The sequence below is a fragment of the Cryptomeria japonica genome, chromosome 9 (genome assembly GCF_030272615.1).
Source record: "Cryptomeria japonica chromosome 9, Sugi_1.0, whole genome shotgun sequence".
Classification (NCBI taxonomy): Eukaryota; Viridiplantae; Streptophyta; class Pinopsida; order Cupressales; family Cupressaceae; genus Cryptomeria; species Cryptomeria japonica.
Window position 1 is genome coordinate 568,626,566 of NC_081413.1, and position 25,815 is coordinate 568,652,380.

General features: G+C 36.6%; 1 protein-coding gene across 2 annotated transcripts; it reads left to right on the forward strand.

Annotated features, from left to right (window-relative positions):
• The first annotated feature begins 7,098 nt into the window (after positions 1-7,098).
• On the forward strand, positions 7,099-25,577 carry LOC131051308 (uncharacterized). Of its 2 annotated transcripts, none has more exons than XM_057985765.2 (3): positions 7,099-7,363; positions 7,624-7,776; positions 25,175-25,577. In XM_057985765.2, the coding sequence occupies exons 1-2, from the start codon at positions 7,358-7,360 to the stop codon at positions 7,774-7,776; spliced, it is 159 nt and encodes a 52-aa protein (XP_057841748.1). In that variant the 5' UTR covers positions 7,099-7,357; the 3' UTR covers positions 25,175-25,577. The 2 variants fall into 2 exon arrangements, with proteins under 2 accessions (XP_057841748.1, XP_057841747.1); XM_057985764.2 differs by having other exon boundaries at positions 7,101-7,363; positions 7,624-7,772.
• Positions 25,578-25,815: the final 238 nt, after the last annotated feature.

Genomic DNA, 25,815 nt, shown 5'->3' on the forward strand with positions numbered 1-25,815 from the left:
TTGACTTGGTCTCTAGAGGTCTACTTTCAGTATAGGCAACCCACATACCTGAAAGTATTCCCATGTTTCACAGGATTGCTAGGTTTCACACTTAGTGTTTTCAAGCGCAAGCCTTCGTGACAATAGTTTTTGGCACGCCCGGTGGGACTCGTTTGAGCTATTACAACTCAAAAAAGATCCATTTTTGCTATTATTTTGGTATTGACAACAATATTCCAACCTTTTGAGGTTATTTTTCTAAGTACCTGGTGACTCTATTGTCTAGTTTTATGTGCAGAACATTTCTTAACAACATATGAGAAAATATCAGACAAGAGAAAGTGAGGATCTGGTTGAGCACACTAAGCTACCACCATCACAAAGGAGGTCAAGGACAATGAAAAAGACACAGAAAGAAACAAATTCATATGGGATAGGGACATGGGTAATTAATTTGTCTTGGTCCCCCTTAAATGAGACCTAATTTTAATATGTTAGTGCACTCTTCTCATCCAATAATTTCATATCTCGGTGTCACAATTTGACCAATGGAGGTTGGCCTAATTGGTAAATTACCTTGGGAACCCTATATAAGAGCATCCTTTCAATTTATTTCATAGTTAGTCAATCCATCAATCATATAGCATTTCATTAATAATTCATGCATCCACATCAAGCAAAATCAAACATCTTGAAGCATTCAAGGCAACATTTCATCCCACTATAATCTTCAAGAATCTCAATATCATGGAGAATCAAATTACATCAATATTCATGCAAGCATGTGTGTGTGTGTGTGTGTGTGTGTGTGTGTGTGTGTGTGAGTCTTTTATATTTCATTGTTTTATTGCATCAACACTTGTGATTACATTCAAAAAGCATTGCATCGTTGACAATCATCAATTATAGTAGTCTGAAGTATATCATACAACATTTACTTTCATATTTCAATTGAAAATTCAATTCAAATAGGGTTAATTCCAAACCCAAGGTTTGAACTAGGCAAACTCCCATCCACAACAACTTTCCCTCTTTTTGTGTGAAAATGGTGGATTCAAAAGTTATAAACATAGATCTATATTAAGGAGATGGCGACAATCAAATTTGGCTTTTGTAGAAGCGGAAATTTAAGGGTAGGGGCGACACCATCACATAGGTCCTGGGAAATTCTATCGAACTTCTAGGAAAAGATCCTTGACAACGTTTTGATCTTGCAACCTGATTTCTGTTGTCATCTAATAAATTTGGGACCATGACAACTAGCACCCCAGTCCTGCATTTTTGAGCCAAATTTTCAAGTGCAGACCCTCCTCTGTTTACTATGCTCGAATCTAGCTCAATGTTTTTATATTGTACATATAGCTTATTGTTTATGTTGGTTTACATTCAGTTTCCATCACCTAGCATTCAAATGCATTCAAATCAATTTTAACTAAACAAAGGAACACAAACTTGATTTGCATTCAATCCTTTTGCATTGCGTGAGTTGAGGTCTTCCTTCCTTTAATGCTTTGTTTGGAAAGTTAGGTCATTTCCTAGTTTACAAGGCTTAACTTGTGAAACCCTAATTTTCCATCTAATATAGTTGTTTACAGTTTTGCATATGGATTTAGAATACTTGTTTGCATAGATTTCTCTTTTGGGTTGTGTGGAAATTGCCATTACGTGGTTGTATGTTTTCTAAGTTCAAGCTTGCCACCTTTTCTTTCTCATTCAAAATTAGCAACATGAGATCAACATGGTTCAATCTAAAGAAGTACAAGTATAATCCACAAATTCAAATTTTAATTTTATCACTTCCTTCTAGTAGCAATAAGCCAACTTAACACACACTTATGTGATGTATTGCTCTTTCATGGTATTTAAATATATTCAATGTGTGGTTCATAATGAGATATTCATCACATCAATTAAAACATTAAATATATTTAAATACCATGACATAGCAATACATCTCATAAGTGTGTGTTAAGTTGGCTCATAATGTCTACTAGAAGGAAGTGATAAAATTATAATTTGAATTTGGAGATCAGTATTCTACTTCTTTAGATTGAACCATGTTGATCTCATGTTGCTAAAAATGGATGAGAAGGATAAGGTGACAACCTTGAAATTAGAGGACAATGTATCATGGGAATACATGCAATTGGGTTGAGATAGGAATGAATAGATAACAAATGCATGAGAATAAAATATAAAAGGGATTAACCTAAATATAGTTAGGTATCAAGACATGAACTAAGGTTAAGCAAGAGTATGCCATTTCTTGATATGTCATTGCACAAGGACATTCCCATTAAGGTGACACAAACCTAAATAGGAAATGACAAATGTATACCAATTTCACCATTACATTACATTACAACAACACTCTATGGGTTGGGATCCCATAAAAGAGGTTTTTTTCTTTTTCTTAAAAGGTCCAAATGAGTGAATCCAAGCTTCAAATAATTTGAAGTAACTTTAGTTTAATATTTTAAACACGAGTACAAAGGTTTATTAAATATATTTAATTATTGTAAAGGTGAAAAAATAGGGTTTCCACCATAGAAGGACCACTAATTTTTACTTGGGGACCAATTACATTGAAAAGGGGTAAACCCAATGGATCTAGCCACAAACCAACAAGGATAAGGGTTGAGAATTCTATTGGATTTACTGGTTATTTATATTGATTGCCGTTTTAAATCAAATTATAAAAATGCTAAAATTAAGGTAAAAGTGCTACAATTGATGTAAAAACACGTAAACGATGAGTTACATTCATTAGATCGAGTCACGAACTTGGATTTGAGCAATTTAAGAGTGTTCGGATCTATTCCCAGAAGGAGCTTCTGATTTTTTAGGACCATGGTGGTGGTCACCCTGGTCCTCCGCACTTTTCACACTTCAATGGGGGATTGATTCGTCACTGTAAACAAATCTAATTCTAAATATTGTAGCTCCGTACCTAATCCTGCGCATAGTTGAGAAGGAAAATAGTTTGGGAATAGGGGATTGCCTTAGGTCAAACCTTGATTTCCTCAATTTTGGAATTTACAAGAAATATAAATGAAATATGACTGAATTGCAGTAATAGAAATGTTCTCCTTTTGGTGGAGATGTTGAATAATGACTAAAACACTGATAATATACCTCCTTGTGAAGTTTTGTTTATCTCCACACAGAAAGGGTTTTATGAAGTCTTCAACAACATAGAACATAAGTGTCAACTCCAATGCTTGAATCTTGACCTTATCTTTGCTCCAATGCTTGAAATAAGACTTATTACTTGATCACTTTAACTTGAATGCTTGATTGCTTGATGTTAAATTGAATTGATGTGTGTGTCTTTCGTATTAAAAAGAGAGGGGTAGACCTCCTTTTACACCTGCCCATTGAAAAACAACTTAATTTTTTCGACCTGAGCGAACACAAGATCTAGGTCCCCGCCAAAATGTTATGACCATTAAGGGGCCTCACAATAGGTCCTAACCAATCAAGCACCAGAAATGAGGGGAACTGAAGCGCAAGATGAAAATAATGATAAGTTTACATAATGTGAGCAGAATCAGGGCTCTAATTAGGCCTTGGGATACGAATGCCAAGGTGAAGGCCCAAAGGAGGACAAAATTGTAAGGGAGTACAATTTAGGACGCTACAATTATTTACAAAAACACTGTCATAGGAGGGGAAACAATACACTTTTAACAAAAAAGCCTTAAAGTCCATCACTAGGGAGTTGATGTTTTATTTTTAAGTAAAGTGATTGAAATCACATAACATATTCATGGCGTGCTTATTAGATCCCTAGACACACTCAAATAAGTTTGAAAAATAGTTTTGAGGCCTATGTTCATATGAAAATTGAAGTTATTTGATCAAAAAATAGATAGGTCCAAGAGGCAATGAGTTACAAAACCATTTTATAGTATAATCATAAAGAATGTAAGGGATTAACTGAGCCAAAAAGCTTATCATCAAAAGCATAATGGAGACATGCCACATTGAAGGATTGAAAGTAAATGTTTGACTCATATTTTCTATAGTATAACTCAAAGTGAATTGCCACAAAATAAATAAGTAATAAATATGTCACAACCTCAAAATGTAAGAGGTGAGTGATGTGCAAGTATATGTAGTAACATCTTGATTACTAGACAATGAAATCAACTTACATTTCAACTCTATCTAACTTCAATAGTAACATCTTGAGGGTGAAGGTGGAGATAACAGTAGTGCGAGTAGCATGAAAAATAAGGGAAGGTGTATAGAGAGGATGAGGGATAATATGTAAAAACACAATTCTAGTAGAAAGAGAAGTTACACTGTAAGCTAGTGATGAATGTACAACACAAAGTATATGACATGAATATCAGTGGTTGCATAACTTGTGCATATGGGACTATTAGTCACATAAGAAGAAACAAACTTAGTGTGGTGGAGAGGCTAGTGTGGCAATAATAGAATTAGAGATAACAACATAGGAGGTAGCAGTCATACTAGAAGTGGGAAAAGGAGAGGTATATTACATTTGGGAATTTGGCTAAGGATGAGAAGAGCTAAGGTGGACATGTAAGAGAAAAGGTGTACCACATAAAGAGTTAGAGGAACTCATCATAACATCAAGGCCATGAAGAATATCAATACCAAAGTGTGCATCAATTGATAAATTATAAAGAGATGCAACTAACTACAAAGAAGTAGTATTAATAACTTTTGAAAAATGGATTGTGTAGTAATAGAAAAATCTTTCCTATCTAAATGTATCATGATTAAAATCATGAATATTAATCTTCAAAATATACTTGACGTAACTATGAAAATAATTCTTAGAAGTATAATCAATATTAGATGAAAAAATTAATAAAATAAAATGGAGAATAAAATCCCTTTTATATAAATTCAGGGTAAATAAATAAATAACCCAAAATTGTCAAAATTTATCCTAGATAAAAGTCGTGACCAATAAAAAACACAATTAAATGCATAAAAATAAAATAATGATATATACTTAGAATTTGGATGCAAATAAGTTGCAATAATTGTCAAGGAGTGTATGGCTTCTTGATAACAATTCATGATCTAGAGCAGTACATGGTCATGCACTCTACTTAAAGGAAGCATTTATCCTACATCACTCAATCATTAGTTATCATAGGATACCTTATATCATTAGCCAAGGATGTAAAATTGAGATGAGACTTGTACTATATGTATACTAGGAGCTTCTCTGGGTTCCCTAATATGCTTTCATGAATTGAAGAAAACATTGAATGTAAAGACAAACATTACAATATTAACAAATAATTTAGAAGGTTGAACAATACTGCTAGTACTCTTCTACAAATCACAACTATAGGTAAATGATAGTTTTAGCTGAAAATCTTATATAGAATGTCAAATAATTGTTGTACACAAACATTAACTTATCCTTGCATACCAATTTCATGCATTGGATAACAACTAATATGCAACAATATTAAAAACACCTAAACAACATAGTAACACCATTTCTCAAGTGGGTCCTACTCGGGTATGTGCACTTGTTATGCAAATCAAAATTAACTATAGTCAATTATTTATGTGTAATCACTCACAAAGATGAAAACTTGTTGGTATTTTAATTATCTAATTAGAAAGAAAAAACATTCAAAATGCTTGATTAACTTATCCATTATCTTTGCTATGTATGTATATAAACTTAACTAACTCCTAACTAACTAGGATTAGTTATCCTAAACCTACCGATCATGCATGTTAATTAGGAAGATGATTATTTGTTGAAAGAACACAACTAGAAGATAAAAAACAAAGTCCTAATCATAACTCCGTTACTCATAAAAGAGAAGATCCACTTATGAAGGCATATGAAGACATGCATGCAATATAAACAACATTATCTAACTATAGTGGAAGAGTCCTTAGTTTTGCCAACATTCATTTGTAGTAGGATCTTATGCAATTGCTCAATGGCCAACTCAATGCTCACTCACATGTTGCTACAAGCCCACATTTCACTTGGTTGTAGGAATACCAATACTCTTGCCATTGTTGTACTTCTTCGACTATAGGAATACCTGTGTCATCATATCCTTACCCCTTTTGCTGCAGAACACATCAATCATATTTATTCATCATGATAAATCATACCATTTCATCACATTTCAATCAATAAACATACACTTATTCAAAAACTCATCATATCATTTAATGATTATATTTAGTATTTTATAATTATCATAAACTTTGGGAATGCCATGAAGATTTTATGAAAAGTATAAAAATGAAACAATTTTAGAAAACAATCAAGACAAATAGTGGCAATTTAAAGAACAGTTAAATAGATCATTAAGTTAGGTGTAGAAAAATAACGAGGCTTAAGCGAATGATTTAGATCTAGTAAAAATTTTGTATTCATTGCAGGTTGCTTCCACATTTGTAGGATTGATTGTACACCTTGTGAATTTGAATTATACAAGCATGGATCTAACTTGGATGCTTGAATCTTATCTTTATAATTCTCTAAATGTTTACCTTTAGCTTATCATATATTTTTATACATGTTTGTGCATAAAAAATTGGTGGTGTGACTAAGAGTTTGCACATGATAGGGATGTCTTAGATAATGTGATGTAAGCAATTTGATAAATGCTCATATATAATTGTGCAAATAAGAATGTAAGTTATGATCTAGATGTAAGATCTTCCTAAATGAACTAGGGTTACCCCTTTAAATTTAACTCTAAGAGTTTCAAATAAAACAATTTATGAGTCAAGTTAGCACACAACAATCACATAAGAAAGAGAAGGTCAACCTTAAAATTAAATTTGAATTTTGAAAGTTTAAGAACTCATTTTACAATTATATATCTAAACCAAGTCATTTCTACAACTACAAATCTAATCCAAAATGAAAAATTGATAAATTTAAGAAACAAAACCAATCCCCCAACATGAATATAACTAATAGTGAAAAAAACTTAAACCATATACTAAAATAAAATAAAAAATATTCACTTTTACAATAAAAATCTATTTCACATAAATGGAAAATCTATGATAATAACAAAATATTTAATTGTTTTCTTTATAATTAATACAGTAATTAAGCTCAGGCCACATAGATATAACCAGGTGCCCCCTTTCGTTGTAAAATCCATCACCATAGCATCCAATAAAAATAAATACGATATTAATCCCTTCTCGACCTTCGGCTTCCAGAGGCCTACATAGAGCACAGAACTCGGAATCCAAAGTTCATCACATCTTTTCTCTTCATAAATTTACTACGATGCTGATGTAGTTTGATCAGTGCCCTGGGTCGAATCTCAAGAAAGAGGAAAAATCATCTCAAAGCCAGATCAAATCATTTAAATAAGAAAATCACTAAATCATCATGCCTGTAAGTAATTGGGTGTTCATTTCTGCTTCTAAGTCACTTTTTTTCTTATCAATTGCTGTGTTTTTTTCAAGTCTGTGTACGAATTGTAGAAGCAGTCCTCCTTTCAGGCAATTCTCTGTTCTTCAGTTTTATAATCAAAACCTGCAATGCTGTTGTATTTGGGCTGCTGTTTTGGCCCGTAGATAATAAAGCATGTAGTTCGTTTATGTTGGATCCATGGATTCTGTATTGAATTGGGTGTGTCTGGCTAATGAAAACAGCTGAGGAGGCTATTAGAAGTAGAAGCTCCGGGGCCGGCAAGATATTTGATTGGGGCATTCATCATGATGGTGGGTGTAGTTTTGCCTGTGGGATATATGATGTTCAGAAACAAGCGAGTCCCCAGCACTTCTGTTTACGCGAAGCAGACGTAGGTGTGCTCATACCCCATTACACCATGTTTTTTGGCATAGATCTCATTATTGTGCGAGTTTTTCAGTTACACCCAATTCTATTATGCGGATGGTAGGGAAAACAAGGCTATAACATACGGAATTTTGTTTTAAATGAAAAACCCACCTTGAGAGATCATTTTTTGAACGCGAAAACCATGACAGATCATTTATACGACGACTCGATTTTCATTTTCTGGATGAGAGACTTGAGCACAAAAAATAAATTACTTCTAGTTCTGGTTTGTGGGTAGCAAAGGGAAAACTGTAGAATATGAAAATATGTTTAACATCACATTAGGATCTAATGGATAGGAAATAATTTTCTTACCACGTGTCAACCATCACAGATCATTAAAAAGGCTCAGGTTTGTGGGTTATTGTTCTTAGGATGAGAGACATGGTGGTGCACTCTATATTAAAATTAGCTTGACGAAATTGGAAATCCTAGGTTTTGAGCATTGAAAAATGTTTTTTATCAGTGTTTTTATAACCTTTTGTAAAGAGTTAACTATGTAAGGCGTTCTTGTTGAAATCTATATGCACACTCATCTTGATAATGAGTTGCAAAGAGCGGCCCGAAACATTCGTATATCTCTCTTTCTACGGAATTTTCATTCAGAAGATTTATTTCTATAGGAAAATAACAGTTAAAAGCTATTATCCAAACAAGAGTGTCAAACATGTACATTATCTAATCAATATTGTCTAGCAGGCGATACTCTACTCTTAAGGCAAAGCGATTGCCATAGCCTATTACGCATGCTCCTCGTGTTAATGCGATGGGATAGTGCAGGCCTTGAAAAAAGGATTAGAATTCCCTTTTGAGTTTTGATAGAGTAGATGATTCTAGCTATACTAAGCTTGATAGTGAATTTCAGGTGTTCTAAATAAAAGTGAAAAGTAAAGGTGGTCGTTTAGGTCAAATCCTAGTCAGCATGGCAATGTGATGCATGAGACCTTCGTTTTGGAAAAAACATGGAATCTTTAACATTACATTATATGGACTGGTCAAATCCTAGTTAGCATTGCGATTTGATGTATAGGACCTTTCTTTTGGACACATAGGGACTTTTTAAGTCTACGGACTGTTTTAATTTTGTACCTTGTAGGTTTTGACATGATTGTCAAGCTAAGGATTAAACCACTGGCTTGACAATCGATTTGCACCATAAAACATTGGGAGTGTTACCCATCTATAAAGAAAAAATCTAATCCTTCTTATATAGAAAACTTAAAAAAGAAAAAATGAGACAGGCAGAATAAGAAGCAACTCATGAATTAAAATGACCACACAAGTAGATGCTAGAGTAAATGAAAACGCAAGAAAACTATATCAATATAAATTTAAGTGCATCACTCACCCCAACCATATCTGATATTTCATGGCTATGTCTGTGGATAAATGAGCAATAACCAGGGAAGGATTCATGTCAAATGATACTTGTCACGTTTACATCTATCTTGCAGATTTTACCTTAAGCATCTGCAATTAGAAGCATGATACGATAATTGCTTTTCAGTTTAGCAGCCCTTTGGTATCTCTGATGATATCTAGCTTCAAAATTGGGCGGCAATAGCTGGTTAGATGGCACTGACCTAAACATTCTACTGACAGAAAATATAATGGCTGCCACCTGGCCAGATCAAATTGCTATGAATCAACTCAAGAGCAGGAAAACAAAGACACAAAATTACCCATGATAAATCAACTCTATCTTCATTGTATTTCCAGGAAGCTGTGTCTCTTATTTAACCCAATGCCAAATTGGTAGGCAAAACCCTCTTGCAGAATGCACAATGGTAAGCCTGTTAGGCTTTAAGCGTCTGCAGGGCCAGGGTGATTATTGCTGCAATCAGGTGTAATTTTCAGTTAACGGGGATCACCTGACCTTTGGCAACCAGTGTGGAATCCATCTGGAGAATTTCTGAGTAGAAGATCTTTGAACTTGTTCATCTGAATAAGTGGGGGTTAGTGTTTGAGCCCTGAGCATTACTCTTAGACATCTCAAAATTAAAAAAACTGTCACTTAGAGAATTGGTTTTCTTTTCTATGCTTTTCTTCCCAGTTTCTTCAGTTATTAAGATCTTCCTAGAGATCTTGATATTAACAGTTTCATAATCACATCCATAGGTATTCAAGGCTATCTTTGTTTGTCTTCATTGACAACATTGCAGGTTCTAAATGGAGATATTTACTCTTCCATTTGTTGCATTAACTTGATAATTTGAATGTGTTTAGTTTTCTCTTTGGCTTGTAGCCCGTTGACATCCAGTTAGGATGGGGAAATGTCTCTATATGCCTTTTTAGTTTTTTCTTTTTGCTTATTATTAAAAGTATAATAATTTAAAACTTCTGTGCTGATCTACTCTCAAAGCTTGCTCTGCTCTCTGTGTGGTACTTGTGTCGCTGGCTTTTTATTTTCTGGAATCCTTTTTTTAATATTCTTTCTTTTACTAAATCCTCCTGCTGACTGTTAGTAATTTCAAACTGAAATGAATGGGTATATGCACGGTCAGTGATTTATATTAGACAACTAAAAAAAAGATTTATTTATTGCTACTGGCAACAGATCTTCAATTCACATGGAAATTGACATAAACCCTCATGATTACATTATCTGTTATTCAGTCCAGTAAATAATGGCCTGGCAAAAGAGAAAAATATATTTTTCTTTATTCTGACTTACAGTTCACATGAGAATGTAGCCACTGGCTTTAGGGCACAGAAGTTGTCTACCAGTCATTATCAACTTCTTTAGCCCCCTTTTTTGTCAGATCTGGGTGTGTGCAGTCCTGGGGTGACTGTGAATGATGGTGTAGGTAGGTGACTCCAGAATATCTGCAAACCCTAACCTCAATGAACAGCAGATTTAATATCTCTTTCATGGATTTTACCCAGAAATGTGCAGCAATCTCTGCTGTAATATTGGTGCTCCTTTGTTCCCTATATGCCCTGCCAAAGACACAAAATGCTGCGATTCCCAATGAGTTGCACCCTTACCAAATATTTCCAACAGTTAACTCTAAATGGGTGCTGAAATTAGCTCCAAGATCTCAAATCAATTCACTGGCAAACAGCAAATTGCTTGACCTGAAAATGATGACAATTTTTCAATTTAGTCCACATGCAATCCCTGAAATGGAATTGCTAATGCAAGAGGTAAAGGTTTTCGTCCTAATCTTAGACAATTCTGCTCAAGGGTGTTCCTCCCTGATGCCGAATCACTCAAATTGAAAACTCAACAAAGTAAATTGAAAAAACTGGATGCCAAAAATGAGTGCAACAACTTGTAGAAATACCTCATCTAAATAGGACCCATTTGGGCACCTAACTTTGAACTTGTTTTGTTTAATATTATTATTATTACTTTATATTTTTATTATTTAATATCATATAATATTAGTGTTAAAAAACACTTTTTTAATTAATAATAGAAAAGTCAATGGCGGGAGAAAGGGGATGTCGCAGTCCTTTCTTCCTGAAATTGTTTGCCCTCAAACAATTCCAGAATTGGATTATAAAAAAATTCCACTCCTTCCCATGTAGCATCTTCAAGTGGAAAATTCTTCCATATCACCAAATACTCTGGAAGACCTTGTTCTATAACTTCCTCTCTCTCATGTTGATGATAGCTTCGGGCTCCAAGATCATTTTTTCTTTGTCATCAAGTGGTGGCAGCTCCAAAGAAGGTGTAACATGCTGTCCAAGAGCTCTCTCAAGGAACGACACATGAAAAACATTGTGAGTTCTGCTGTTATTTGACAGTTCCAACTCATATGCAAACTCTTGATTTATTTTTATGATCTTATAAGGTCCTTATAATTGTGACTTAAGCTTTTCTACACCACTCTCCTTGATGGAAGATTACTTATAAGGTCGTAACCTCAAAAAAACCATGTCTCATACCTCAAAAGTTCTCTCAAAATTGTGGTGATCAGCTTGCATCTTTTGCTAATTTTGGGTCTGTGTAACATACACCCCCTTTTTTATTCTTTTTGAAAATGTTAGCTTCAATTGCAATTGAGATATACAACAACTTCCTTTCCACTTTCTTATCACCTAGATCTAGGAAAGGGTAAGGTGTACGGTGTTCAGGATCACAATCAACTGGAAACAAACTGCTGAATGGAAAGCATCAGGCGGCAAGCTGGCCAATACCACTTGTTTAGTGGGATGTTTTGCAATTCTAAAAGAAAGTGAACATCCACTTATTCAATGGGAACTGCAATGGCACTTTGACTTCCAGTGGGAAAGCTTAGGGGTACATTTGCTTATTCAGCGGGAAAGCTTATACAATACTGAAAGTAAATAACAAGCTTGTAGGCACACCCACTTGAAATGGGAAAGCTTAGGGGCACATCCACTTTTCAGTGGGAAAGCTTATTCAATACTGAAAATAAAGCAAGATCCTTCCACTTATCTAGTGGTGGACGATTACACTGAACCACTTATTCAGTGGGGTAAGTACCAGCAATAATCAAAATCAACTCACAGGTGGTATTACCATCCAATGTTACAATGTAAATGCTTAGTTAGATAAATTGTACCATCCACTGTTACAAGGTAAATGCTTAGAGAAATAAATCTTCAGCCGTATAACCTTTAGAAGTGTTACAAGATTAGGCCATGCAAAATAGCTACTGAACACACCCCCAAGGGCACCCAAAACCATGAAACCAATTCACCCAATTGGAAATAACAACATTATACCTTAAATGGATGACTGGGAAGCTGGTAAAGGTTTGCAAAGGGACTGACAACAGGCTCTAACAGCCTGGACAACAAGGTAATCAGCCCTAAGGCAAAACCAACAAACGTTTAGCATACCCAATATGAATATAAACATGAATATCACTAGAAAGAAAGAATATCAGTCTGCCAATTCTGATCAGAAAGTTGCAGGTCTGAAATACTCAAGTGCAGCAGGTACAATGCCCAGAAAAATCATCAAAAACTCCGTAGAAACATCAATATCCCACACTGAACCACATGGAAACATGCTAGCAGACCTAGGTGACTCCATACATCAAGAAGTATGGTCTTAAACTTAGGCACGTTGCCCCAGCAAGCTCATGCCTTCCCTCAGCTATGGTACAACCTAGCTGAAATGTGCTTCCACACCCTTAATGATGTACGACCTACAGAAAGCAAGGAATGGCGTCCAAACAGTAGATAAGTCAAGTATCCAAACTTAGAGTTAAACCCACAAATACCCAGCAGTAATTTGGTATGACTTGGCAAGAGGAATGTTACAACCCAACATAAGTTAATCTCCTCTGAACACACAAACTCCGCAAAAATCTTCATAAAAAACTCACAAATAATCTGCAACAACAAAACCCATCAAATAATCTCCATCTCTGTAAACTTAAATTTGAAACTCCTTTTGAAGCACAATCGTGGCCTGTAGATAAAACCACACCAGTCTAGCTAGGGGGGTTTTCGTCTCCGAACATAGAAATCTTGAGATGGTTTTCATCCTCAGAAGATTGTGGAAGAAGCCAAGTTCATTACGACAACATAACAATGTCATTCATTAGCATATACGAAAATGAGCCCTAACACCTCTTTATATAGTTTTTTCAGGGAAAACATCTAATTCAAATTTAGAAAATAGTTCTTTTTTTCACCAAAATGACCTTTTAAAAGATTAATATACTTTTTCATTTGTAAAGGCCCCTTCTTTCTCCTAGGCGTCCACTTTGAGTAATACAAAAACCTTTTTTTAAAATGATATTACACTTAAGTCATCAATCTAATAATAAAATATTAGAAACTTAAGTGCATAATTAAAATATTTCACCTGAGTTGTGGAAAGCACTACAAGGACATCGGAATCCAACTCTGACTACACCATGATGAAACTGAAGAAGTGGGATGATGCTAGGTTTTTAAAACTGGTTAATCTATCTCAGACTGTGGCTGCAATTAAAATCCCACATCAACTGCAATAGCATCCATGAACAATAACAACTCCAGTTCACACAAACTGCAGAAGAATCAATTACCAAAAGAAACCTTAATTTAGATTTGATGCTCATGCAATTATCACAAATCAAAGATCAGATGGGCATGTTTCTGTCTGGTCTTAAGCTTACAAATAATGCTGAGAGGTGCTAATACTGCCAGGCAGCAATACTCCTCAGAATTTTTACTACCAAGCTCTCCCTCAAGGTGATCAACTGGTTTGATCTGCGTAGCGGTGACCCAGTTGGATGCGTTTGTAGGCCTGATTGCAGTAGTGAGAGTATGGTTTCAGTCCGCTTCTGAGGGGTGGAACCCTCCGTCAATGGCATCCTAATCGCTTAGATCTTGTCAAGTTGAAGCTCAAAACACTTGATTTAATTGCTGTAGATGTGCAGCAATGCTCCTGAACCTGAGATTTGACTACAATGTGATGTATTCTCAGTCGTTGGGTCCCATTCCAGGTGGCTAGTGATTCAGATCCGAGTTTAAGATATGGCAGCCCATGATATGTCTGAGAGTCCAGATTTGTTGCTGAAACCCTAGATCTGAGTCCTCTGCTGCTTCCCAATCAGTTTGCCTAGCATCTCCACGCTGTCCAGTGATAATGGCTCCTTCACTTCAACTATTGGTGGGTTCGCCCTTTTTAGTTCTTCAACGCTGCCCTCACTGTTGGTCAAACCCAGATCTGTGCTGAAGAAAGAGAGAAGTCTCAGAAAATCTTTCACAGAGAGTTAAGAAAAATAGTTGGGAAGGGTTAGGGTTTCGTCTAGCCTTCCCATACCTGCCAGGGGTACTGTTCTGCAAGCGCCAATAATTGGAAAATTTTGCCAAACTCCAGATTGCCTTTTAATAATCTTCAAGCCACCTTATATGCCACCCAGCAAGGAAATGTGTGGACCAAAAGGAAAGTGCCAAAATTTGGGCACCCTGCATATTCAAAAGTTTATAATGCCTTATTTAAATTAAATATTGATCATAATAGCAAAAATGAAAGTCAGTGTTGAGAGACACCTTTGTTTAGGTCGGCTGGGGCCGACTCACCTGGGATGGGTCACGACACAGACACTCTCTCCAAGAAGTTTGGAGAACACCTCAAATGTCAGAAAATGCTTCTGAAAATGTCATAATGCTCCACATTGTCAACATAGCTCATTGCCATAAATAGAAATCCTAAACTATTGAATCCTTGTCTTCCAAGAACTTTAGAGTCCCCTTTCCCTTACCAATTAGCCGATGGGAACTCAGGAAACTGATGCCAAACTGACTAGGCCTGATAAGGGACATTATAGTCTGCTGTAGGTTCTCCTTGAGTGCATTCAAAATACCTCAACTTTGCTGTACCAAATCTCTAGCTTTAGGAACTTTGCTATTTGAAAAAAATCAAATACATGAATGATATTGCATCATATCCATATAGTGTCTTGTAAGGAGTCATAATTATAGGCATATGATAAGTGGAGTTGTAGCAATATTCCCCAAGATTGAGCCACATAATCTTTTGAATATGTTGCTCTTTAAGGTAATTCCTCAAATACCCTTACATCCACTTATTTAAAATCTCTGTTTGTCCATTTGGTTGAGGATGATAAGTAGTTTTTAGAGTCAACTCTGTGCCTGTCAACTGAAAATGTTCTTACCAAAACAAACTAATGAACTTGCTGTCCTGGTCACTCACAATATTCTTTGGCAGCCCATGTAGTCTAAACATCTCTCTAAAAAAACAAGTTAGCCACTTGTAATGCCTTATATTATGAAGATATATCATAAAAATGACCATACTTAGTGAGTTTGTCCTCGACCACAAATATACAATCCTTATCATGTGCCCATGGAAGACTTGTGATAAATTCCATGGAAATGCTCCCCCAATTTTGATTGGAATGGACAAGGGCTGCACATAGTCCAGTTGGAAATACCTATTCTACTTTGTTTCGTTGACAAACCAAATACTCCCTGACATGCTTCAATACATCTCTGTTGAGTTCCATGAAAAGTGCTCTCTCGCTTTTAGGTCTTGTAGTTTCCCAGTTGACTTGCTAATGGGGTGTCATAACATGCCTTCAAAATCGTCTCCTTCATATTTGATTCTAGAACAAGATACACCAGATGCTTGGAGAATGAGCACGTCAACCACCTTGTACTCATCATCCTGTAGCTTAACATCCAATGTTAGTAGAAAATGAGTTTTTGGCATGCTAAGCCATTATGGAAAGTTGGAAACCCTCTAGTTAGCAGATATATCAGTCACGGAAAACAAATAGAGCTTCTTGGATAAAGAATCAACCACGTTCTACCCCTTAACATCCTCAATATCAAAATGATAGGCTTGTAACTTACTTACCAACTTCTGTTGTCTATCATTCAAATCTTTGTGATTGAGGAAAAAATTCAAGCTATTGTGGTTCGTCTTCACCACAAATCTTCCACAAACCAAGTATTGCCCGAACTTGGCCAACACATGCATGATGACCCACATCTTTTTTTCATAGATCGAGAAGCTCCTTTTTGACTCCTTGAGCTTCCTACTCTCAAATGCTATGGGGTGTTTGTTTTGTATCAAAACTGCTCCAATTCCCTCTTTTGAAGCATCACACTCCAAAAGAAAAGGAAGTGAACATTATGGAATGGCCAGAATGGGGTATGAACTCATCACTTCCTTGTGATTGTCAAAATCTCTTTGTGATGACTCACTCAAAGAGAACGCCCCTTTTTTTGTCAAATTTGTCAATGGAGCAGTTAGTTGTGAAAACCCTTTGATCAACCTTTTGTAATAACTACAAAGCCCCAATAACCCTCTGAAGTGTGATATAGTCTTTAGGTGGAGGCCATTCATTGATTGCCTTAATCTTCTTGTCATCTACATGGACTCCTTGGGCACTAATTTTTTGCCCTGGATATAATATCTTTGTCAGTCCAAAGAATGTTTGCTGGTCTAGAATACCAGGCACCTCATCTATGTGTCTCAAATGATCCTCCCTAGTCTTACTTTAAATCAACATGTCATCAAACCAAATTAATACAAATTTCCTCAATTGCTCAATGAATACCTAATTTATGTAAGATTGGAATGTGGCCGGTGCATTAGTCAACCCAAATGGCATGATCAAGAACTTGGAATGCCCATAATGACACCTGAAAGTTGTCTTATGCATATCCTTATCACACTTATTTGATGATTCCCTGATCGTTGATCAATCTTAGAGAAGTACACTATGAAACTCATCTATCAACTCATTGATCTTGGGAACAAGGTAGCAGTTTTTTATCATCTTCTTGTGGAGGGCTCTATAATTAATGCACATCCTCATGGTACTATATGTGTCCCATATCTAACAACTGCTTAATCACCTTCTTGATCTCTTCCTTATTTCTCCTAGGATGACAATACGGTGTACTGATAACCAGTTCTGATCTTTCCTCCAATTTAATAACATGCTGAAAATCTGTATATGGTGGCATCCTTGAAGGAATATTGTTGAACACCTTGCTATATTTATCCAAGATGAATTGCATGTCAACGTAGTAAGGTCTCCCACCCTTGAATGAACCTGTTTGAAATTAATCACTGTGCTGCCCAATCCACTTCGTCTATATGAAAATCCCTCTCCATCCTTTTAGCCAAAACAATCCTAGGAGCTTTGTTGGATAAGCCTCAAAGAATGACCTCCTTCCCCTCGGATTGTAATATCAACTCCATTGTCTGATAGTTTGGATAAAATCGGCAAGTGAATGCAACCATTGCACACCCAAAACCACATATGTTTCACCAATGCTAATCACATAAAAATCATCCTGCATTTTATGTCTCCTTAAGGTCGTGTCAAGATGTTGAATCCTGTTGTTGTACAAAATTGTAAACATATCAGCCACTATAACATTGATTCCTTTGAAATCGTCTGTCCTCATTCCTATCCTAGTTACCAAACTCTCATCAATGTAGTTGCGGGTAGCCCCATTATCAATCAATATTGTCACTTTGTGGCCGTGTAAGAAAATTCGGACAAAAAGGATGATACCTGGGTGGTCCTGAAAGAGTGGCAAGTGTGTCTCTGGAAGACTCTTCTCCTTCCCTGCCCTCATGTTTTGTCTCATTAAATACAACCTTGGGTTTGGGTTCTTCTACCTCTGAATCCTCTTCTAAAATTACCTCTATGTAGTTCACTTGTTCCTTTCCCAAGCATTTGTGCCTTGGCTCCCATGGCTCTCTTCAAGAAAAGCAATGTTTTTTTCCTCCGGAGCACATTTTTGGATTTTTCCAGCTTACTTGGTTTAGGAGGTAATGTCTTAGGTTGAGGGAAAACCTTATGAAAATGTTTTATATGCCGACTCTATGGTGCAATCTTGGAGGAGAACTTGTTCTTAGTCACTAAATCCTCTAAATTCAATGCTCTCTTGATGGCCTTTTGTAGTCATACTAGATCAAAAGCCTTGACCAAACCCCTGAGTGGTTTGGCTGGTCTTTCCACAAATAAGATAATGAGTCTCTTCTCTATCACATCTAGAACCATAACTGATATTTGCTGAGATTTTGCTACATAGTCATCCACTTTGCCATGTGTAAAGTCAGCATAGGTAAAATTTTAAAAATATGATAATACTTTTTGTGTAATCAGCTCGTGATGCCACAATTTGTGAGTTATACCCTCCAAACGGGCAAATTTGATTGCTTTCCCTTCCAACATAGGGCTGAGTGAAATAAAGGTGTCCAACTTTTGGACCCTCAACAGTACTTTTTCTTGATTCATCATCAGGAGGGAGAGTCAACTTGCTCGATCTCTACTACAAATCTCAATGGGGCTGTTGTGTAGGAGATCTTCTTTCCACTCTTGATCTGTTCCTTGATCTAAAATTACACTAGTTTGCAAATGAATTCCGATTTCTAATGTCTGGATCAAGACTCATGTATTCATCCAGGCAGGCATTGATGGATTTTGCTCCTTGCCTTCTTCTATTGATGTCTCCACACTAGGCAAAAAGGTATGCTCAAAAGGCCTAGCTGCCAACCCAACAGAGACTGGATTATGACCATTTTGATTTGAATAGCTCCCTTCTCTTGTGAGATTCATTGTGGACTAGGTGGAATTTAAAGTGGCATTTGTATTTGCATTTGTTGCATCATCTGGATGACTTTGTTCCTGTTTTTGGATGGAAACATTAAGTTTATTTCCATGATCTGCCATGCCTCTGCCTTCCGCTGATTTCTATTTGTGTAGCTTCCAAATTTCTTTTTCCTTTCTAAAGCTCTTAGATCTCTTTGATATAATTGCATTTACTCAATAATTGCACCCACAGGCTGGCAGGACTGTTTTTTCCAATAACAATGTGGTGCCCCTGGTTATTAATTTTTTGATATCTTTTAATTTTTTTCTCTTTTACTAAATCTTCCTGCAGATTGTTAGTGGTTTCAAACTGAAATGAATGGGTACATGCACTATCACTGACTTATATTAGACAACTGGAAAAAGATTTATTTATTGCTACTGACAACAAATCTTGAAGCCACTTGGAAATTGACATAAATCCACATGATCGCATTGTCTGTCATTTAGTCCAGTAAAGGCCTGGCAAAAAAGATAAAAATATATTATTCTGACTTACAGTTAACATGAGAATGTAACCACTAGATTAGGTCAGATACAGAAGTTGTCTACCAGTTTTTATCAGCTTCTCTAGCCCCCTTTTTGGTCAGATTTGTGTGTGTACAGTCCTGGGGTGACTGAATGATGGTTTAGGTAGTTGACTCCAACAGAGTACCTGCAAACTCTAACCTCAACGAAAGGCAGATTTAATCCCTCTTCAATGGCTTTTACTCTGAAGTGTGCAGCAATCTCTGCTCTAATATTGGTTCTCTTGTCTGCACTAGTCGCTTTTCCAAAGACACAAAATGCTGTGATTCCCTTCAAGATAAAAAGACCCTATTCTGGCATTCGCTGCACTTGATTTCTACCATTAAATTACCACAGACTAACCTCACTTTACCACGATTCAAACCTAGAGATGTGCAGTGCTGATTTTTCCTTCAAAATGGTCTAGAGTAGTCCTCAAACTACCACAAATGATTCTCAAAGTGCAGAAGCTTGATTTATAAAATGCTACACAAATGTCTCTACCAAATTTGCCTCGACCTGCTGTTAATTTGCCACAAAAGACTCAGAACTGAGTTGTGCCCTTACCAAATTTGTCCCACAGTTAACCCTAAATGGGTGCTGAAATCAGCTCCAAGATCTTAAATCAATTTGTTAGCAAACACCAAATTGCTTGACTTGAAAATGATGACAATTTTCTAATTTAGTCCACACGTAATCCTTGAAATGGAATTACCTATGCAAGGGGTAAGGGCTTTCTTCCTAACCCTAGACAATTCTGCTCACGGGTTTAATCCTTGATGCTGAATCACTGAAATTGAAAAAACTGGATGCCAAAAATGAGTGCAACAGCTTGTAGAAATATCTCATCCGAATAGGACCCAAAGGACCTATTTTGGGTGCTGAAATTTGAAATTTTTTTATTCATTTTTTATTACTTTATTTTGTTACTATATAATACTGATATTAAAAAAACACTATTTTTAGTTAAAAATTTGGTGGGTCCCCAAAAGAGAGTAAAAACAAGAAAAATGCTCTCAAAAATATAAGAAGGAAAAAACCTCTTGTGAGGAAAAAGCCCCCCCCCCCGCAATAAGAGAGAATGAAGAGAGAAGATCAAGGGACAAGATGTCCCACACCCCCAAGTGAGCTCGCAAATGATGATACTTATTGTCAATGAAGGGTTTGGTGAAGATATCTACAACCTGCTCTGTTGTAGGACAATGCTGCAAATCAATGATTTGCTGCTGTATAAGCTCTCTGATGTAGTGCATATGGACTTCAATGCGTTTGGTTCACTGATTTTGAACCGGGTTCTTTGAGATTTAGATGGCACTCTGATTGTCACAAAGGAGGATAGTTGTTCGTGGCATAGTGAAGCTGAACTCAATCAAGATATTTTTGAATCCAAATAGTCTCAATTGTGGCATTAGGGGCTCCTTGATACTCAACCTCAATTGAAGAAAGAGCAATAGCATGTTGTTTCATACTTTGTTAACAAATGGGGCTTCAACCAAGATGAAAGTCATAGCTCGATGTGGACTTATAATCATCAAGATTGCCAGCCCAATCAAAATTTATATAGCCAACCAAGTCAAGTCTTGTACCTACTGCATAGTGAATCCCATAGTAATGAGCACCTTGTCTATAATGCAAAATGTGTTTTTCAACTTTCCAATGAAGCTCATGTGGTTCTTGCATAAAGCGTGAAACCATGCCAATTGCAAAAGAAATGTCAGGGCGAGTGTGAGTTAGAGGAGGCTCTCAACAAGTTGGCAATACAAAGTGGTATCAACTATTGGAGTAGAACACTTGGTCTCAAGCATGATTCCAGATAGAAAGGGAGTTGTAGGCTTACAATCAGCCATGTGGAACTGAGCTAGTATATCAAGAGCATACTTGGGCTGAGCAAGAGGGATCTTTGAAGAAGATTGTGTAATCTCAATTCCGAGAAAGTAGTGCAAAGGGCCCAAGTCAGTCATAGCAAATCTATCAGTCCGAGAAAGTAGTGCATACTTTGCCAATGATGGATGAAGAACTCCCTGTAATGATCAAGTCACCAACATAGAGAACAAGAAGCAAATGAGAGTCATTCTGTTGAATAAATGTAGACATTCAGATCCAAGTGGCATTTGGTGAATCTTGCTTAGAGAAGAAAGGAGTCCATCTTGGCATACCATGCCCTAGGGGCCTGCTTGAGGCCATAGATAGACTTCCTTAGCTTGCAAACCAAAGAAAATCCTAAACAAATCCTTGTGGCTGCTCCATGTAAATCTCCTCCTAAAGATTCCAGTGAAGAAATGCGCTCTTCACATCCATCTGATGTACAAACCAACCATGAGCTGCAACAATGGCAAGAGTCAAGCAAATGGAATTCATCTTAGCAATAGGAGTAAAGGTCTTTGTGTAATCAACATCAAGAACTTGTGAGAAACCTTTGGCCACAAGCCGTTTTTTGAACTTGTCTATAGTTCTATCTATTGCATATTTGGTCCGATAGATCCACTCACATCGAACCATTTTTCTTCCCTTAGGAAGAGGGACTAAGTCCCATGTCTGGTAACATCAAGGAACTATACTCTTCTTCCACTGTTGAATCCCACTCAGGGATTCCTAATGCTTCCTTAAATGACTCTGGATCAAAAGCAGAGGCAATATAAACATTTGGAAGATGTTGATGCTGTGACTGAGTCCTTCGAGTGTTTGAAGGATTCCCAAGAAAGGTCCCTATTGACTATAAAGTTTGTCGAGCACAACGAGGCATTGAAAAAGATTGGGATGAAGGACGAGAATTCTCAACCTCAGAGTGTGAACCCTGTGGAGGTGATATCTTGCAAGTTAGAGGTGGGATAGAATCATCCAAGTCACTGTCATTTGAGTCCACTATGAAGGATGAGGAGGATTAGAGGCCAATCTAGGAGAGATTTCCTCAAAATGAACACTTCTCTCGATGAAGAGTTCACGTGTCTGTGGATCCAAGGGCTTATACCATTTGACACTGTTTGGACATCCAACAAAGATCCTAGGCCTGCTTTGAGGTTCCAAAGCCTTGCGTATCTCTGGAGGAATGCATGCCCAAGGAGGAGAGCCAAAAACTTGAAAATGCCTCACAATTGGTTTCCTACCACACCAAGCCTCAAAAGGAGTCATACCTTTCAATGCCTTGTGGGGAACACGATTCTAAATGTGTAGCACAATTAATGGCTTCAGCCCAATATTCTGGACCAAGAGAACGCTTAAGATCTATTGTGGTGACTGGTGTGTATGCAACTGAATGCTTAAGATCTATCCCTTCAAGAGTACATACTTTCTTGACATTCTTGACCGTAATTAGTGCGTAAAACCTTGACATACATACTTTCCAACTTCTCAGAATGAGCCTTGAATTTTTGAGACTTGTCAAAGACTTCATTCTTCTGGCGAAGAAAGTAGACCCAAGTGTATCTAGAGTAATCATCAATGAATGCGAGTACGTAGCGAGACTTACTGAAAGACAAAGCTAGAAAGGGGCCTGTGAGATCACTGTGAACCAACTGAAGGACTTTTGAAGCCCTCCAAGGCTTCCCTTCATCAAAATTCTCTTTTGGATGCTTATCCATAGCACAACCTGGACATGCACCATCTAAAAAGCTGATTTGAGGGAGACTTGTGATCATATTCTGTGAGCTGAGCTGCTGAAGGTAGTGGTAATTAAGATGGCCAAACTGCTCATGCCATAGCTTACCGAATTAGAATGAGTGAGCGATGCTGTAGAAGGAGATCGTGGCACAAAGTGGGAGAATGCATATAGCTGAGGCTCATGATTAGCTTGTCCCACTGCAACCAAGGCATCATCCTCAAGATCTTTGATCACTACCATATCAGGAAAAAATCCAACTTTCTTACCACTCCCAAGATGAGTGATTTGGTAGACTGGAAGAAGTTTGGTACACAAGTCAAGAACACAAAGAACATTTTCAAATGATCCATTATCTATGTCCATTGTCAACCGAACCTTTCCCAACTACTTCCACTTGAGTATCATCACCTGTAAGAATCTGTGGCACTGTACAAGGCTCCAACAAATTAAACTGTTCTCTATCAGAATCCTTGTGATGTGTAGCACTTGAGTATCCATTGCTGTGAAGATTCTTTGGCTGCAACAAGTGCCTGCCCTTTCTCTTTCCTTGATTCGGAAGAAGTGGAAAGAGATGCTTCCTGTTTGTAGGAAGATGGCAAATTGATGTGGTTTTTCTTGATAATGTTAGTGAACTCATCAATTTGCCTAGCATGGCAACAATGCTCATCATGACCAACTTTCTTGCAGTATGAACAAGTTGGTCTTTCCTATGAATTCCTTTTCTTGAAAGAGGATGAAGAGTCTCCTTGTGTAGGAGAAGAAGATTGTGTTCTATCTTTGTGTGGTTTGTTCTTTGATTGCTTCTGTTTCTTACTAGATCCTGACCCATGACCTGCCACAAAGCTTGTGACTTGGATGACTTGAGAATACCTGTGGTGATCGACTTTCTTTGTTCAAGCATCAACATCTGTAAATGAATCAAAAAATGGTGTAGTATAAGGGACAAAACAGCACTTATTAGAGTTATTCCCAAAATCAGTTAATTTACTCTTTCCACAAATCATTTATAATTTAATTGCTGAGTAGACTCCCTTTTGTCAGCACCTTATCTACATCTGTATCTAAAGCGCTAAGCATAATCATGGATCTCTAGCAATGAAAAATTCATGTAAAAGATTTTATCCTGGCAATGACTTTTTTCATAGGATTGAAGCAACCCCAAGTGTTGGTATTCCTTATTACAACTGTGCTCAATCTTTGAAAAGTCAATACTGATTTTTTTATAAAATTTGCTGTGATATGAAGCACAAAGATCTCCTCTTTTCCACAGATGTGTCCCTGGCCTTCAAACCTCCATCCCTATCCTCAATGGCATTTCGGGTACGACGGGACAGCAGGGGATGTGCCCTAGCTGTCCCTAAAATTCTTCAACTCTTTGAAACATTTCCAAAATATGTTACAGAAATAGGAATGCGAGGGGGACGTTTCACTGTCCCTGAGATGGCAGTATAACAGCAATAAAGTTAATCATGACAGCAGTGACAGCGGCAACAGTAGTATAACAGCAATAAATATATCATAATTCAAATTTATAGGTAATGACATAAGTTTTATAACAGTTAGCAACAACAATAATTTGGATTTCTGATTTCATTGCTCAAAAATGTTTCAAACTCCAAAATTCTCGATATTGTATTGGAGTCAGTTATTGTTGTCAGTTGCAAAAGAGATTAAAGGTGCATTGACCATGGTCTGGTACAGAGAAGTATTGTGTGAGAAGTGTAAGAAACAATTATTTTTGGAATGTGGTTGGCATGCAGGCTTCTGCAGACATCAGCCAACATCATTTTAATGGTGTCATGTTGTACTGCTGCTGTTAAACTGCTGTCCGTTAACCTGTAGAAATTTGAGGATTTTTCTCTCTATGTATTTTTAAAAATTTCATGTACATATTATTGCCATCCTTAAAATTGACTCTTGGAATGATATCTCTGAAACACGTCACCTGCCATCCCACCATCCCCATCCTGGAAATGCTATGGAATATAGAAGATCTCTCATTGTTTATCTTTTTGAGTTGAAATTGGACTAGTTCATTTTTTTTGGTAAATGTATATATCTCTTAGCAGCGTATTTCATATTTTTTTCTGTAATAGTTAGAGTCAAATATCTAACCATTGGTTTGTATCAAGGGCTTCTTTGAAGGTCAGGAAAGTAACCATGATTTGCAGAATGACTGATGGTTTTGTTATTTATCTGTTTCAGGAGTAAAGGTTTGACGTAAGGGGGATGCAAAGTTGTTAATCTTCACTATTCTTTTATGCCTGTTTGAAGACGGTTAAATTACAGTCAAGGAAGCCTAGACCTCATAATTTCAGTGGTTATTCAGTGTACTGAGATAATTTGTTTTAGGCCCTAGGGAAGTGTTTTTTATGTTGACAATCACTCTAGAACCCTACTAAGTTGTTCAATGAAATATTATATTATCTAATGGTAAGTTTTTATTGTTAAAACTTCTGATACTGTTGTCTGTTGAGTTGCAACAAGAGAAAAGCACGCATTTGCACATTATTGATTCACATCTTTCTTGAAATGTGTATCAAATTTGTCACATTTTCATGGAATTATTCCCTGATGTTTATGAATGGATATGCTGCTTTTTGGTGTCCTTTTGCTACACGTTTCCCTAAATTGTGCTTTTTGGATTTGGGATACAACATAAGCATCGATTAAATCTAATGTGACATTAACTGCTCTTGTTTGTATTATTCTTTTATGAGTTCTGAAGAAGGCAGACCTGGTGAATAATGCAAGATGTCGTAACTCCTTAATTCGTCAATTTTTTGGTAGACTATGTTTCCAAATATATCACAACACATTATTTCAGCAGGCAATACATATTATTA